Source organism: Sphaeroforma arctica (genome assembly GCF_001186125.1).
Source record: "Sphaeroforma arctica JP610 unplaced genomic scaffold supercont1.160, whole genome shotgun sequence".
Taxonomy (NCBI): Eukaryota; class Ichthyosporea; order Ichthyophonida; genus Sphaeroforma; species Sphaeroforma arctica.
Window position 1 is genome coordinate 39,256 of NW_014040398.1, and position 17,753 is coordinate 57,008.

The 17,753-nt window shown below is 42.3% G+C and overlaps 2 protein-coding genes across 2 annotated transcripts in view; one reads left to right on the plus strand and one right to left on the minus strand.

Annotated features, from left to right (window-relative positions):
- SARC_03226 (50S ribosomal protein L17) overlaps window positions 1–2,675 on the plus strand; it is a 4,058-nt gene extending 1,383 nt beyond the window's left edge. The window contains exons 2-5 of the mRNA XM_014302980.1: window positions 761–823; window positions 1,191–1,287; window positions 1,831–2,177; window positions 2,651–2,675. Of these exons, the coding sequence (XP_014158455.1) occupies window positions 761–823; window positions 1,191–1,287; window positions 1,831–2,090 (420 nt within the window). The 3' untranslated portion in view covers window positions 2,091–2,177; window positions 2,651–2,675. The remainder of the gene's footprint in view (window positions 1–760; window positions 824–1,190; window positions 1,288–1,830; window positions 2,178–2,650) is intronic.
- A 6,935-nt stretch (window positions 2,676–9,610) lies between these two features.
- Window positions 9,611–17,353, minus strand: SARC_03227 (hypothetical protein; the record flags this gene model as incomplete). Its single annotated transcript, XM_014302981.1, has 8 exons — window positions 9,611–10,306; window positions 10,593–10,728; window positions 11,653–11,790; window positions 13,651–13,809; window positions 14,934–15,059; window positions 15,714–15,874; window positions 16,776–16,946; window positions 17,342–17,353. 8 exons carry the CDS (start codon window positions 17,351–17,353, stop codon window positions 9,971–9,973), a joined length of 1,239 nt encoding a protein of 412 aa, XP_014158456.1. The 3' UTR covers window positions 9,611–9,970.
- Window positions 17,354–17,753: the final 400 nt, after the last annotated feature.

The window sequence follows — 17,753 nt, forward strand, 5'->3', positions numbered from 1 at the left end:
GTATATATATGTTCACATACTGTTATGATACACATATCTATACACACTCACGCATACACACTCACATACACACACATATATATATATATATATATATATATATATACAGATAAATGTATCATTATATTATTATATTAAATGTATATATAGATATATATATTATTATTATTATTATTGTTATTATTATTATCATATACATTCAAATATTCAATTTGATTATGGAGATATACACAGTCCTTGTTTCGCGGAATTTATCTACTGGTAGATGTTCACTTCTTTGATGATCTTCTTTGATTAGTATAGGTTATGTGTCATTCAGATGTTCAATATGTCCGACTAGAGTCTGTGGTCAATTTAGGTTCATTTTAGGTTCCGTATTTGAACCACACAAACAAATTTGCTTTCGAGTATGAAACATTTTTATAGGGGATATACGCAATGCTGTTGTATCCCTCATGACCGTCAACTATATTCGGATTATGCAAGATGAGTGCAACTCACATACCTTTTGCTACGGCACATGTTTAAATCGAAGTGCTATATTGATATGTGGGCTATATACGGGCTTTCTGGTTGATATACAGTAGCGCGAACGAAATACAAACTGTATGGAAAGATATATCATTTTTTTGCCTAGCAGCTATCAGTACGACTGTCTTGCTTCTTCTTGATTCGGAACGCACAAAATAATTCAGAGTGTTTATTGACTATAGTTTAGACTTAATTCTGTCATTTCTGGCCATCCGTATCACTATTCCAGATCATCACCACAGCAAAGAAGACTAACGGCAATGCGAATAGGGAAGCGAATGCCTATCTTTTGGTATGACAAAATTCTGTCGGGGACCCCTCTTTGCCAGTGTTTATCCGCTCTCTGTATTCATTGGACATCGTTCGTGCTCTACACAAGCTTGACGTACATATTTTGCAGACGGAAAAGCGAAATTGTTTGTATCTCCGACCGAATCGTGAGTATAGCTGGAAGTGTCTGGGTGTTTGTCAGTCACAAGATGCTATTGTGCCCGATGGAATCCATACTCTAGCAGTGTTTATCTGCACCATCTATGCATCTCCCGCTTGTCAACTGCATATCAAGAGAAACGAGCAGGGCTCAAGTTTCACTGTTGGTTTCCCCATGATATGCATGATAAAGGCACAGACTGACTCATCTTTTCTACTCACCAACACAGGACAACTATGCTCTTCCTAAGTTGTTTGAGTTGGCGGCTCGCTACAAGTACCGCGACGGCGGTTATACACGTATTCTCCGATTACCCAACCGTACATGTATGTGCTCTTTGTGGGCTTAAGATAGTTCATGTTTGTTGTTGAATTGCAGTACATAGCATATACAGGTGATAGTTTATTGCATTGTATATCTCCCATACATGTGGGTAACATTGCTTCATATACCTTCGAGGTACGCGTTTGTATTGTATTTCGAGTGTCGACGTCCTTCCTTGTGTCTTGTGTCTGCAGTGTACATTTCAGCTATCGATGCTGCAGTCGGTGTCTTTCATTGCGCTGCCTTGCGTGTAGCTCGGCTGTCCGAGATTGCACCTAATCCAAAGGGTTGGGTTGTTAGGTGTGTTGAGATACTTCACACATATGTTTTGAGTTGCAGACGGATCGTTTGTTGTTTGAACGGGGCCAGCGTGAGGTCTGAAGCGAATGCCAATCACTCTCTCCTTTTGTGTTCAGTATTTCCAGACTGCATAGTACAGCCCACCTTCGCCACCTCTATCTACCAGTGGATTGCATTGCCATTGTACCTCATCATTCTCAAGCATATCGCTCTCTCGCCCCTGTATACTGTTTCGCACACTACAGCCGACAACGCACACATGTCCGTGATCGAGTACGTGGACAATCCATTCCCCCCCCTAAGAGAGCCCAAAGAGACCCGACTAGCCGCTATCCGAGAGAAAAGTCAGCGTAAACAAAACAATATGGACAAGAAGCGTATGCTGTGGGAAGGTCCTGCGCGTGTGCCCAGAGCAAAGGCCAACTCCAGGGGACCTGTATACGCCACGGGCGAGGCTGTCAAGAAAAAGCCTTTGATTAGTATTGAAGAACTGGGGCTAGACTAGAATGTGTGTCAGCGATGGATGTGACATGCGGCATATTAAAGTCAAGTGGATATTGCATGATTGTTTGGTTGAAATATATTGATCAACGTAAGTATCTACAGAGTGATCGTTATCAGTGGAGTAGTATTGTTCGATTCAGAGCACTATCACTAAACGTATATGTATATAGTTTTTATATGCACATGCAGATGCCTACAAATTTCCTACGTTGCAGCAAATGAAGTGATGAAAAAAATCAACAGCATGCACAACCCAATTTCAACAAGTAACAAGCAAGAGCGAGTAGAAGTCTCAGCTGCATCACGATTTGTATCTCAATTAATAACTCGATATCGGTCTCTGGTATCTTAATTCCTAAAGTGCTTCTGCCTAACAATGCCTTGTGCGTCGAAACTTGACTTCCTGTGCGAAAATGAATGTAACATGTGCGTGCTTTACATTGAGCTTGTTTTACGCTGAGCTATATGTGCACACTGGTATGTGTCATAGACCCCAGTAGTGCCTGCACCACCTGTACCCCTATGATAAGATATGTGTGTTGTGTCTTTACAACCTGACAGACTGAAGATTAACATTGCCTTGCCGGTGAGAACCCGCACATTGCCGAGACCACTGGGAAGAATGCCACATGCATGACTATGCGTATATTCTATCTATCAGGTGGTGCACCTGTCTTGTCTCGGAAGGAACATAAGAAGCGGCACAGATACTGCAAAACATGTCTATGAATACGCTGACTCCATAGACTATTTGTTGAGATACACGTACGCTAGAGTGTCAAGTATTTATAAACGCTGAGGCACATGACTTGACATTGCTTGAGTGTTTGTTTATATAAACGGTGTACCAACTAAGCGTATATAAGCATCTATATCTACAAGGTTTAGTTCCTCGCGCTCTTCCTCCCTCTCTCGACTAGTGGTTTGTGCGTAAGTAAATTACTTCAATATGGTTACCTTCTCCATATTGGACAGGAGAGTGTGAGAAAACGAAGAATATATTTGCCCCGGTCCAACACGGCCACAGCCTACGGGGTACACACCAACGGAGTACGGACCCGCCAGTTCTGAACCTGAGACATCACACGACACACCATCATCAATCATCTATCATGAGTGACATACACATACATATACATACAAATAGGTCTTAGGCCAACGGAGTACGGACCCAGCAGGCCTGAATTCCTGACATCACATGACACACCATCATCAATCATCTATCATGTGTGACATACACATACATATATATACAAATAGGTCTTAGGCCAACGGAGTACGGACCCAGCAGGCCTGAATTCCTGACATCACATGACACACCATCATCTATCATCTATCACACAAGGCCTAAATTCCTGACATCACATGACACACCATCATCAGTCATCAATCATGTGTGGCATACACATACATATACATCGTTTTGATTCTTTTGGTGCCTGCTTAAATACACGAGCTACAGTCCGACAGTACATACTACATTGAGATAGGCAGGATGTCGTCAAAAAAGTCATTCAACTAATACAAAAAGGTCTATTTTATGTAGATACTGTCTATACCTCTAGGACTTACAAGTTGTATCAATGCTGCTGTGTGTGTTCAGTGGCATGGCCTTTACATCCTACTATGCAAATTTGAATTATATCAAGAAAGCTCTAGCAAGATCACGTCGCAACTATGTTCTTATTCAAAATAGCGGCAGCAGCAAAGCAACTGGCGGTTGTCTTATCTTTGAGGGCATGTTTCTCGGCCTGATGATGTTTTCCTTCATCTCAATCACTCTGCAGATAAGTAGGTTCAGAATGCTGGAGTGCCATAAACTGAGAAAAATGTCAGTTCATTTCTATTCGCATATCTCTTCTTGTTGCATTCCAATTTACTATTTATAGCTCCCCATATTCATCAAAAGCCAGCTGCTGGAACCCTGGATATGCCTGCCTTGTAATGTTTGTCTGTCATATGAGCGAAGTGGACCGCCGCTGCCAGTGACAACTGTCACGCCGTTGTATCATTTACAGTAACCATGGCTGTGTATGGTTGGACGATACGTGCCACGGATCAATTAGTTCTTTTGCAGGGATTATCGGTAGTATGTTTAAGGGTGGTATATATTATTGCCAATGCTATGAGTGGGTATTACTATGTATTTGGTAGATGAAAGTGCTGTTATCCCAGTGTTCGGGCCAGACGATGAATGCTGTGTTGTTGGATCTTAGACTTACTGCTCGAGGCAGTGACACGGCAATGGCTGTATAGAAACTCGCTTCTTAGTCCGTGTTGTGCACACGCGTGAACGAGGATTATGAATGGTAATATGAAGCTGCCTGTGTACAACTATCCATTATAGTTATCGCCGAGCTTGAATCTTTGTGAAAGCTTATAAGTTTCTTGTGTCCTAGACGTTCCGTCTGCGTTTATAATTGATCCGCACTTATTCATTCACACCCAAAAACAGGACACTCCAGACATAATATATTTCATTGATGCGTAGTACAATCACACGCTTTAATGGAACGACTGGTGGCCTTTCCATACCATCACTTGTACGTACCACTTTCGAGTACTGCAACAGTGAGTGAGTCTCGCAGTTGCGTCTATCAGAAGATTGAGAGGAGGACGGTTTCATCAGTTGCATTGAATGGTCACAAGAGAAGTTTGCACAATATCCTAGCGGTTTAACGCTATGCACGAGGCGATACATACATACATACATGAATAGATTTAATATACACCATATACTTATTTGCTCACAGGCATATGTACCTACAGACTTGGTTCTTGTGAAAACTGTTTGTAGTTGTATATATCGAGTCTCCACTGTTACGAGCTCGTCCTTTTTACACCTGCCTCCGTAGATGGGACACACAGGACAAACCCGTCTATCCAACCAATACACTTCGACTAATATCCTCATTGTTTCCACTAAGAGACTACGTAGTTTACAAATGGGGTTTACACCATCCGAGGTATACAACATACATATTAAAGGTGAGCTAGCTGAGATCGGTACCTTACTCCACGATAGAACTAAGAGTTCAGCGTCAACGTCGATCTAGCAATGTTAGCGTGAGACAGACCAGATGCTTGTGTAATCCAGGGTCAACTGCAATTCTTATTCTAACAATTCTGGCATGGGACAGTTCAGACATACATAGTCCAGCGTCAACGGCAACGCTTCGTCTAGTTATGCTGACATGGTGCAGACGAGACCCATAAAAACCAGTGTTGCGTCAACGGCAACACTTCTTCTAGCAATTCTGGTGTAGGACAGACGATACCTATAAAGTCCAGCGTAAACGTCGACGCTTCTCCTAGCAATTCTGGCGTGGGACAGCCCAGACCTATATAAATATAATCTTGCGTCAACAACTACGACTTTTTAGCGGTGCTGGCATGAGATAGTCCACACCTATATAATCCTGCGTTAACGGCGACGTTTCCATGGGACGTTCCAGACCTATATAATCCAGCGTCAACGGCGACGCTTCTTCGAACAATTCTGGCGTGGGACAGACAACAACTATATAATCCAGCATCAACCGCGTCGCTTGTCCTAATGGTGCTGCTGTGGGACAGAATATATCTGAATAATCCAGCTATAACCGCGACGCTTCTTCTAGCAATTCAGACCAGATCTACAAATCCAGCGATAACGTTCCCCTAGGAATTTGTCATTGGGACAGACCAGACCTATATAATTCAGCGTCAACGGCGATGCTTCGTCTAGCAATTCTGACGTGGGACAAACCGGAACTACACAATCCAGCGTCAACGTCGACGCTACTTCTAGCAATTCTGGCGTGGGGCAAACTAGACCTATATGATCCAGCGTCAACGGCGACGATTTTTTTTTGCAATGCTGGCGTGGGACAAACGACACCTATACAATACAGCATCAATGGTAATTTTGGCGCAGAAGAGTTCAGACCTACATAATGCATCGCCAACGGCGAAACTCCCTGTAGGAATTCTAGATTGGTACAGGCCAGAACTACATGAATCCGTGTCAACGGCGACGTTTCTCTTAGCAATGCTGGCGTGGGATAAATCAGACCTATATAATCTACCGTTGGCGTCGACGCTTCGTCCAATAATTCTGGGGTAGGACATTCTAGACATACATAATGCATCGCCAACGGCGAAACTCCCTGTAGGAATTCTAGATTGGTACAGGCCAGAACTACATGAATCCGTGTCAACGGCGACGCTTCTCTTAGCAATGCTGGCGTGGGATAAATCAGACCTATATAGTCTACCGTTGGTGTCGACGCTTCGTGCAATAATTCTGGGGTAGGACATTCCAGACCTACATAATCCAGCGTCAACGGCGACGCTTTTTTAGCAATTCTATATTGTGGCAAACGAAACCTATATAATCCAGAGTCAACGGTAGCGCTCATACTAGCAATTCTGGCGTGGGACAGTCCAGCCCGATTAAATCCAGCGTCAACAGCGACAATTCTTCTAGTTTTGTTATTGTGTGACAGACGAGATCTATAAAATCCAGCGTCAACGGTAACGCTTCTTTTAGCAGTTCTGGTGTGGGATAGTCCAGACCTATATAATCCAACGTCAACGGCGACGATTCGTTAGCAATGCTGGCGTGGGACTGTCCAGACCTATATAATCCAGGGTCAACGCCGACGCTACTTATAGCAAAACTGGAGTGACACATACCTGACCTATATAATCCAGCGTCAATGGCGACGAATCTTTAGCATTACTGGAATGGAACAGGCCAGAACTATATAATCCAGCGTCAACGGCGACGATTCTTTAACAATGCTTGTGTGGGGCATTCCAATCCAGCGTCAACGGCAAAGGTTTTTGAGCAATATTGGCGTGGGACAGTCCAGACCTATGTAATCCAGCCTCAACGGTAACGGTCTCTCTAGCAAAACTGAAGTGAGACATACCAGACCTATATAATCCAGCGTCAACGGTGACGAATCTTCAGCAATACTGGAGTGGGACAGGCCAGACCTAAATAATCCAGCGTTAGCGTTGGCGCTTGTCCTAGCATTGCGGGCGTGGGACAGAATATACTGATAAAGTCCACCTATATAATCCAATGTCAACGGCGACGATTCTTTTGCAATACTGGAGTGTGACAGGCCACACCTAAATAATCCAGCGTTAACGTTGGCGCTTATCCTAGCATTGCGAGCGTGGGACACAATATACTGATATGGTCCACTCCAGCGTCAACGGCGACGAATCTTAAGCAATACTGGAGTGGGACAGGCCAGACCTAAATAATCCAGCGTTAACGTTGGCGCTTGTCCTAGCATTGCGGGCGTGGGACAGAATATACTGATAAATTCCACATATATTATCCAATGTCAACGGCGACGATTCTTTGACACTGCTGACGTGGGACAGTCGAGACCAATATAATTCAGCGTCAACGGTAACGCTTCTTCTAGAATTGCTGGCGTGGGACAGAATATATTTATATAATCCAGCGTCAACCGCGACGCTACTTCTAGCAATTCAAGCGTGGAACAGTCCAGGCCTATATAATCCAGCGTCAACGGCGACGATTCTTTAGCAATGCTGGCGTGGGACACTCCAGACCTATATAATCCAGCGTCAACGGCTACAATTTATTAGGAATGCTGGCTCGAGAAAGTCCATACCTATATAATCCAGTGTCAACGGCGACGTTTCTTGGAACAATTCTGGTGTGAGACTGTCCAGACCTATATAATCCATCGTCAACGGCGACGCTTTCTCTAGCAAAGCTGGATTGGGACATTCCGGTCCTATATGATCCAGCGTCAACCGCGATGATCCTTCAGCAATGCTGGCGTGGGATAGTCCAGACTTATATAATCCAGCGTCAACGGCGACGATTCTTTGACAATGCTGGCGTGGGACAGTCTAGACCTGCATAATCCAGCGTCAACGGTAACGCTTCTTCTAGCAATTATGGCGTGAGACAGTCCAGACCTATATTATCCAGCGTCAACGGCGACGATTCTGTAGCAATGCTGGAGTGGGACAGTTCAATACAGCGTCAACGGCGACGATTTGTTAGCAATACTGGCGTGGGATAGACCAGACATATATAAACCAGCGTCAACGGCGACGCTTCTCTGAGCATTTCTGGCTTGGGACAGAATATACCAATATGGTTCAGCGTCAACGGCGACGCTTCCTCTAGCAATCCAGACCAGATCTATATATTCCAGCGTCAACGACGACGCTTCTTCTAGCAATGCTGGCGTGGGACAAGAATAGGCCTATATAATCCAGTGTCAACGGCGACGCTTTCTCTTGGATTGCCGGCGTGGGACAGACGAGACCTATAGAATCCAGCGTCAACGGCACCATTTCTTCTAGCAATACTGGCGTGGGCCAGACCAGGCCTATATAATTATCCAGTGTCAACGGCGACGCCTACTCTAGGAATGCTGGCGTGGGACAGACCAGACCTATATATTCTAGCGACAACCGCGACGCTTATTCTCGCAATGCTGACGTGCGACAGACCAGACCTACATGATCCATCGTCAAGGGCAACGCTTAATTCTAGACCATTACTGGTGAAAGACAGACCGGACATAAAAGTTAAACAAATAACCCCGCCATTGATACCCTCAAATGGCTGCAATTGTCGGATACGTTTGCCTTCTGTTGCTCGGCTACACTTATTGGATGATGTCCTATTGTTCTACCAGTGGTGACGTCTACCACGGCGTGCACAGAATTTGGGTTCGCGAGAGTATCTGTTCCCATGAAAAGGGGCTTTACAAAAAGTCGCAATCTGGGCTCGAGAAATGTCCCTCGACTTCTGAGAGTGATATGTAGATAGATATCGTGAGTTCACCGTCATCAACTAATTTGGTCAAATCACTATTGTTCTTATCAGTTAATTTCGTCAGACTATTTTTATTGTTCTCAACTAATTTCGTCATAATAGTATTTTATTTATCAACCAATCACGTCAGAGTCAGCGTATTATTGACTAATTTCGTCAGATTATCTTATCAACTAATTTAATCAGATTGCTATTGTACTTTTCCACTACTTTCGTCAGATTATTATTGTTTTTATCTACTATTTTAGTCATATTATTGTACTGTCGACTAATTTTGACAGATTATTATTGTACTTGTCAACTAATATAGTCAGATTATTATAGTACTTGTCAACTAATTTCGTCAAATTATTATTGGTCCTCTCAACTAATTTCGTCAGATTTTTTTTTGACAAATTTCGTTAGATTATTATTGTTCTCATCAATTAATTTCGTCAGATTATTGTTGTTATTCTTGTCAGAATATCGTTGTTCTTACCAACTAATTCCGTCGGATTTTTTATTGTCCTTATCAACTGATTTCGCCGGATTTTTATTGTTCTTATCAATTAATTTGGTCAGATTAATACTGTTCTAATCAATTTTTTTTTTGTCAGATAAGTATTGTTTTTACCAATTAATTTTGTCAGATTATTGTTGTTTTTATCAACTGATTTCGTCAAATATTATTGTTCTTATCAACTAATTTTGTCAGATTACTTTGTATTGTTTATTTCTGTTGGTCTTTGATAGGGTACCGTGTCTTGTATTGCTCAGGGAATTATAATTGAATCTGATTGCGCACTTCCTTTTACTACAAGCGTCGGCGCAATACATTAGATTGAGAATTGTGAGTCTATGTACCTACCTTTTGGATTGTCTGTGTATTGGGTTTTGATTTGACAACAGCGTAAGACTGATACCTGTTTAGGAACTTTGTACTAATTACGGTTGGGATTAATTCTGTATTAATATTATTATGGTTATTGCATCCGTCTACTATTTATACCTACGTTAGTGTGTAACCTACGTATTGGTTTTAATTTGGTAATAGCGTAAGTTTATACCTACCCACAGTGTCATTCCGAGTCATCCATAGACATTGACATCTCATTGACACCACCCTCCTCGTAGCCACTGCCAAAACCATCGCCGAAGCCATTGTCGCGGCTTTCGCTCAGATTTCGGAAATTATTGAACCCAAAACCAGAATTATCATCCACCCTTAAGTCGTCCCCATTATCGAGGTCGCTTATAAACGAAGACTGGTTTTTCTCCTGTATACTATCGTCGAGCACAAGCAAGCTATCCTCATTCTCCGCGCGATGGTCCGGTTCGGTACCCCGCACCGACTCCTTGACCGCTATGGTGAGCATCTGCTCACAGAATGCGTCCTCTGCCTTCAGACTAAGTGCCTGTGGGTGTATGTAGTAGTATGCAAACCGGGGTAAACCTTCTCGGCAATGCATGGACAATGAACGCACCAGATATGGCGTGGAAGAGTTTTGTGACGTACAGAAAAGGCGAAGGGGGCGATAATATATCAAAAGAGCCACACATGCAATACAATCTAGAACAAAAAAAAAGAAGGAAAAAGGGTGATATCTGACCAATTGCGACATTCAACAATGCAACGGTGACCTATACCAACTGAATGAGGACACAAGGCAAGTACTTCTGAGCAGCAGCCAACATCCATACCACGTGGTACAGGTCTATGGCCTCACTGACATTCCCCTGCAGATGCCTCGTGAATGCCTTAGCGGCATACGTTGTGTGCTGGTCAGCGTTGAGTTCTATGGCCTGGTCAAAGGAGTCACATGCTTGGTCGTATAGGCTGATGGGAACGGGGCAGGGGCAGGGGCAGACAGAAAGGGTGAAGATGAATAGTACGTTGCAATATGGAATGATATATATTCATAGTATGATGTATATACCTAAACCCATAGTATGGTAGACATACGTATACATCCATAGTATTTTATATATACATATTTTACAACCATAGCATGAGATACATAAATATATACTCAAAGTTATGATAAGTATACGTATATGCCATAGCATGAAATACATATATACATATTCATAGAATGATATATACATATACATATATACCCATAGTATGAAAAACATATATATTCATAGTATGGTATATGGTATATATATATATATAATATATATACATATATATATATATATTCGTAGGATGGTATACATACATAGATATTCTTAGTATGATATACATACAATTATATTACTAGTATGATATACATACATAAACTTTCATAGTATGATATACATACATATATATTCATAGTATGCTACACACATATATATTCATAGTATGATATACATACATATTAATAGTATGCTATACATACATATATATTAATAGTACGATATACATACATATATTCATAGTATGATATACATTCATATACCATCGTATGATTCATACACATACACATCCAAAGTAGTTGCGCGCGTTCAACTCGGTCCATCATAAAGCAAGCGCCAGGACTTAGACATGAGCGAGGTAGTGGAGCAATTTAGTGATGGTGCATCTACCATATGGCAAGTATGTAATCGAAGGCTTCGTGCGTACATGTTCAAGGATATAATCACAGGCAAGGATACAATAGTAGTTTCAGTACCTATACATGCTTGTACATGCCACACACGGACCAGATTGAAAGTACACACCTGCACTGTACGCTCACTAATCCCCCAGTATTATACGATACATTCAGCAACATACCCCTGTTTCCTATATGTTTGACCCAGACACACAAGCGTGGCCTCCACAGCTGCCCTGCCCTCGGGATCTTTCACTGGACCTATTTGGTGGGCGTACGCAGTCAGCGCTTTCTTGAAGCATTGGACGGCTTCGTTAAATCTGCCACATGGGAGACGCGTGTGTAAAAGCTTAGACTGATATTTAAATAGATTAACTGGGTGGGACTAATATATAAATATAATGCGGGATGAAAGTAATATTTAGATGGATTACGGGATGTGAGTATTATATAAATAGATTGCAGGATAAGAGCAATATATAAATAGTTTGCGGGATTAGAGTATTATATAAATAACCTGCGGGTTAAGACTAGTATATATTTTAATATATTGTGGGCTAGGACTAATATAAAATAGACTGCGGGCTGAGACTATTCTATAAATAGATTGCGGGATAAGACCAGTATATAAATATATTGCGGGCTAGGACTTACAAAAATATACTGCGGGCTGAGACTATTCTATAAATAGATTGCGGGATAAGACCAGTATATAAATATATTGCGGGCTAGGACTTACAAATATATACTGCGGGCTGAGACTATTCTATAAATAGATTGCGGGCTAGGTCTTTAGATTGCGGGTTGAGACTACCATATATACAGATTTTTCCAATGCAACCATACAGATCTATGGCGTATCTAGAGCCTCCTCGAAGCACTGCGCGGCTTTGTTACATCTACCCCATGTGGGAGAAGCGTATGTGCGCGCACAGGCAAACACACAACTAGTCAACACCCTGCTATAGACCAATGCAGTTGATGCGATATTCACATATGCCATACACATACAACTCTCGTATATCATACACATACAACTCACGTATATATCATACACATACAACTCACGTATATCATACACATACAACTCACATATATCATTCATATACAACTCACGTATATCATACACTTACAACTCACGTATGCCATACACATACAACTCGCGTGTGCCATACACATACAACTCATGTATGCCATACACACACAACTCACGTATGCCATACGCGTACAACCTCAGCAATCACCTATTTCACGATTTGAAATGGGTTCGGGCATTAATTAGAGTGTGCGGACAAGCGATAGGTTGATGTGATCGAAGCAAACCCCAATACCTCCAACCTTAGGCCTCAAGACTCTAATACACCACTAGCTGCAACACATACCTTTCACTACATACATGTGAACATACATATATTTCACAATATACATGTAAACATAAACACACTTACAATGTACATGTGGACAGTCATACACTTACAATGTACATATGAACACACATACACCTACAATGTGCATGTGAACACACACACACTTACAATGTACATGTCAACACACACACACTTACAATGTACATGTGAACACACATATTTCACAATATACATGTACAAATACATACACTTACAATTTACATGTGGACAGACATACACTTACAATGTACATGTGAACACACATACACCTACAATGTACATGTGAACACACATATTTCACAATATACATGTACAAATACTTACACTTACAATGTGCATGTGAACACACATACACTTACACTGTACATGTGAACACATACACCTACAATGTGCATGTGAACATAAATACACTTACAATGTACATGTGAACACACATACACCTACAATGTGCATGTGAACACACATACACCTACAATGTGCATGTGAACACACACACACTTACAATGTACATGTGAACACACATACACTTACAATGTACATATGAACACACATACACTTACAATGTACATGTAAACACACATATATTTCACAATATATATGTACAATTACATACACTTACAAAATACTTGTGAACACACATACACTTACAATGTGCATGTGAACACACATACACTTACAATGTACAAGTGAACACACATACACTTACAACGTACAAGTGAACAAACATACACCTACAATGTACATGTGAACACACATACATCCCAGGACACATACATCATTTCTCGGAAGTAACACACGCCGAGTTCGTGCAGTGTCTGTGGATCGTCTGGGCGGAGCTCTTGGGCTTTCATGAGATTGTCACGGGCGAGCGATACGTTGATGTGATTGGTGTAGAGATACTCCATCCCACGGTATAAGTATGGCAGGTGCGATCTGCGGCACACAAAGGAGCGAGCAGAAAGAAGATTCATACGGATAATAAACACAATGAAAGAGAACATACGGATAACAAATGCAATATGAAAGAGAGTGAAAGAGGGACAGATAGAAAGAGAGAGAGCGAGAGAGGTGAGCTGACATGCACAAGGCTGATAGAAAGATATGTTGCGAGTAAGCGATACGTTGGTGTGATTGGTGTAGCAATACTCCATCCCACGGTAGAAGTAAAGTAGGTGCGATCTGCGGCATGTAACTGATCGTCACGAGTGTGACACAGACGGTTCAACGCATGACTAAACTCGGTTTTAGGCGTTTTTTCTTGGGTTCTCGGTTGAGAAGTTCAATAGGCGGATGAGAGAGGGAAATTGATTGCAGGGCAGCGCAGGCACACAAGCGCATATGAGATGAGATGACACGACACGGCACGGCACGAAATTACATTACGTGACATGACATCATTGTAGAGAAACGAGAAATGAGCTGCAGTGATGGAGATGGCCTGCACAGCAGAGCCGCACACAAACCCAAAAGCAAAGCTAAGAGCCGTTGGCGAGTGGAATGACACAAGACAAACTAATGAAAGCTGCTATTACTAGCACATACACAAGCACATGGCAAGTAAACATGCACACACATACACATACGAGTTGGGAAGTGAAGGAAAAAGTTAAGGAATGAGGATACGCCCAAGTCACGCCCTCGATGTACGAGAATCCTTCATCTGTATACATGTACACACACCTGCACTCATACACGCAGGTGTTACGTCTAAGTAGTCTAGCTGCCTATGTACACACACCTGCACAAATACATAATGGTCTTGCCCTTTAAGTAGTCTGGCTGCCTATGTACACACACCTGTACTTATACATAATAGTCTTACCCTTTAAGTAGTCTGGCTGATTATGTACACACAACTGTACTTATACATAATAGCCTCACCCTTTAAGTAGTCTTGCTGCCTATGTACACACACCTGTACTTATACATAATAGTCTCACCCTTTAAGTAGTCTGGCTGCCTATGTACACACACCTGTACTTATACACAATAATCTTACCCTTTAAGTAGTCTGGCTGCTTATGTACACACACCTGCACTCATACACACAGCCTTACCCTTTAAGTAGTCTAGCTGCGGTGCAGTATGCGGCCATGGCTTGATCGTGCTCACCTTCCACCGCAAAGGAATGGCCAAAGGCAAGGTAAGCCATCCCGTACAATTTGTCGATGTTGGTCGCCTTACTGTTTAGTTTAGGGGTTTAGGGTTTAGATACTACGTGGTAAAACTCTGCCAAGACAATGTGTCTGCAGTCTGGGCTGTGGCTTTGTGTTGGCGAGTCATGCCCATGTTTTCTCGGTGGTAGGCATTCATATAGCTTGGGTTTTATGGGATTGTAAGAATTGGAAATCGTGGTTCACCCGAGTGTGGGCTGTAAACGATCACAGCGCCACCCTCTAGCTTAAAGGGTGAGCATCCGTTGACAGCACACGTACAATTCGATGTTTGTGTATATATGTATCTATCACCTACATGTACAGGCATATGAATATACACACACACACACTAACACACAAACAGGAATGAATATAAATCCATAATATATATATATATATATATCACAATACACATATACATAAAACTACATCAAACAATGCAACCACGCCTACAAATATATAAATGACAATCAAATAGTTTGTGCACATCTCGTTGACTAATCCATTTGGCGAAGATGGTCTGTGCAATATCTTCGTCGTGACAACGTATTGACATGTGGCTTTGTTTCAGGAAGGGTGCAGGTGTGTACATACTTAAAAATAATGATAAGTTCAAAGTGGCAATGCAAAGCAGTAGTATAAGAATACGCACGTTATCACTTCATAGCCTGTCCCACATACGTAAAGTAGTGCCGCGCCTGATCCTGTTTCTCGATCAGGTAGTAGTAGCACCCCACTGCATACCACGAGAACGCCGCCTTGGGGGCGTTGCTGACTAGTTTGTGTGCCAACAGGAAGAGATCGTTCTTCTTCGATAGCGATACGAGCACATCGACGTGTAGCTGGATTGTGGGGGATGGACAAATAAGGGTACGCGTGAGCATTGATATCCTGCATGCACGGATAGCTTGGGAGATGTGTCTGCTATATAAACAGGTGTGCCGAGTGTGTTGGCTGGCTGTGGTGTGGTGTGGTGTGGTGGGAAGGGTGTTCCGTAAGGTGACCATTTGTCCGTTGCACACATGCACACATGGTACAAAGATGAACACCAGTAGGTGTTGCGGAAAAAGTAAAAGGAGGTTAACGCCCTCGGAGGACTGCTCACACACTCAGGCGCACATGTAAGGGGCTTTCAATTGGGCCTAATGCTGTTCCTAGCGTAAGAGTGGTGGCACTAACAGATAGAAGACACAGATGGATGCGACGAGTGACATGGAACGAATACAACGCACACATCCAAAGTACACTGTACTATCCAGAAGGCGCTGCGACAATCCGGTTCAATGAAACTAGGCGTTATATGTATACTGAGTGTTACGTCTGTTTATACTGTGTTACATCTGTTTATACAGTGTTACATCTGTTTATACTGTGATACATCTGTTTATACTGTGATACATCTGCTTATACTGTGTTACATCTGTTCATCTGTTTATACTGTGATACATCTGTTTATACTGTGTTACATCTGTTTATACTGTGATACATCTGTTTATACTGTGATACATCTGTTTATACTGTGTAACATCTGTTTATACTGTGTTACATCTGTTTAGATGATAGCCGTGGGGAAGAGTGCACAAAGGTCAGAGGGTTGCATGCAGACAGCGAAAAAGGTGGAATGATTGATGCTACCGAACTATATATAAGAGCACATCGGGTGCCAGGCCGCCATAGAGCAATTTTCGGTACGAACCAGCACCATATATAAAGGACAGGGCAGGACCCGGCGCAGAGACCTACCGACAGACAGTCCGAATGGTGGGGGTTATCCTGCAGGATGTTGGAGGTGATACTGTAGCATTTGCCGTAGCATAGGCGGTCGTAGTAAGCACGAGCACGTGCCAGCTGCACATCCACATCGTTCTTGAGGCAATCCAGGGCGGTGGGTGGGGCCAGTTCGGTGACGGTGCTCTGTAGGTAGGCGTAGAAAAGGAAAACAAAGGAGGTGAACGGAAACGACGGGTGTATGTAGTACCAATACGCATACACATACACATACATACATACATACATAGATCATTCATACATAGATCATTCATACATACATACATTCAAACATACATACATTCAAACATACATTCATACATGCATGCATACAAACATACATACGTACAAACACACACATTTATAAATACGAGGCACAGAACATCACAAGATACACAGGACAGGGCACGAGACATACAGACACAAGTAGACCTTACACCAGACACTATCCTGCACATGGTGTATGACATAAACCGCCCAACTCACTAGACACACATATACTTCTTAACACAAACGCATTGCTAACAGAGTAAACTACACACAGAGTGTGCCATGCTGGTATGAAGATGCAACAGATGCACACCCGCGGCAAATCCAAAATCCAAACATTAGAGTTGTGTTGAACAGAACTTTAAAGCACTCGAGACCAGAACATATAGGCTTTTGTAGTACAATCTCTAGATCGATGAACACATCAGCACCCGTCCCCAGCACTTGGGCGGGTGAGCTAAAACCAACGGAACAAAGTAACAGAGGAATTTAAACACTGTAAATATACACTTACAGATAGATAGATACATGCACTAGCAACCGTCTTTAAGCACTTGGGGTGGGTGAGCGCAGACACCAACGGAACAAAGTAACAGGCGCATATAAACACATTAAATATACACTTCCAGATAGATAGATACATGCACCAGCAACCGTCTTTAAGCACTCGGGCGGGTGAGCGGA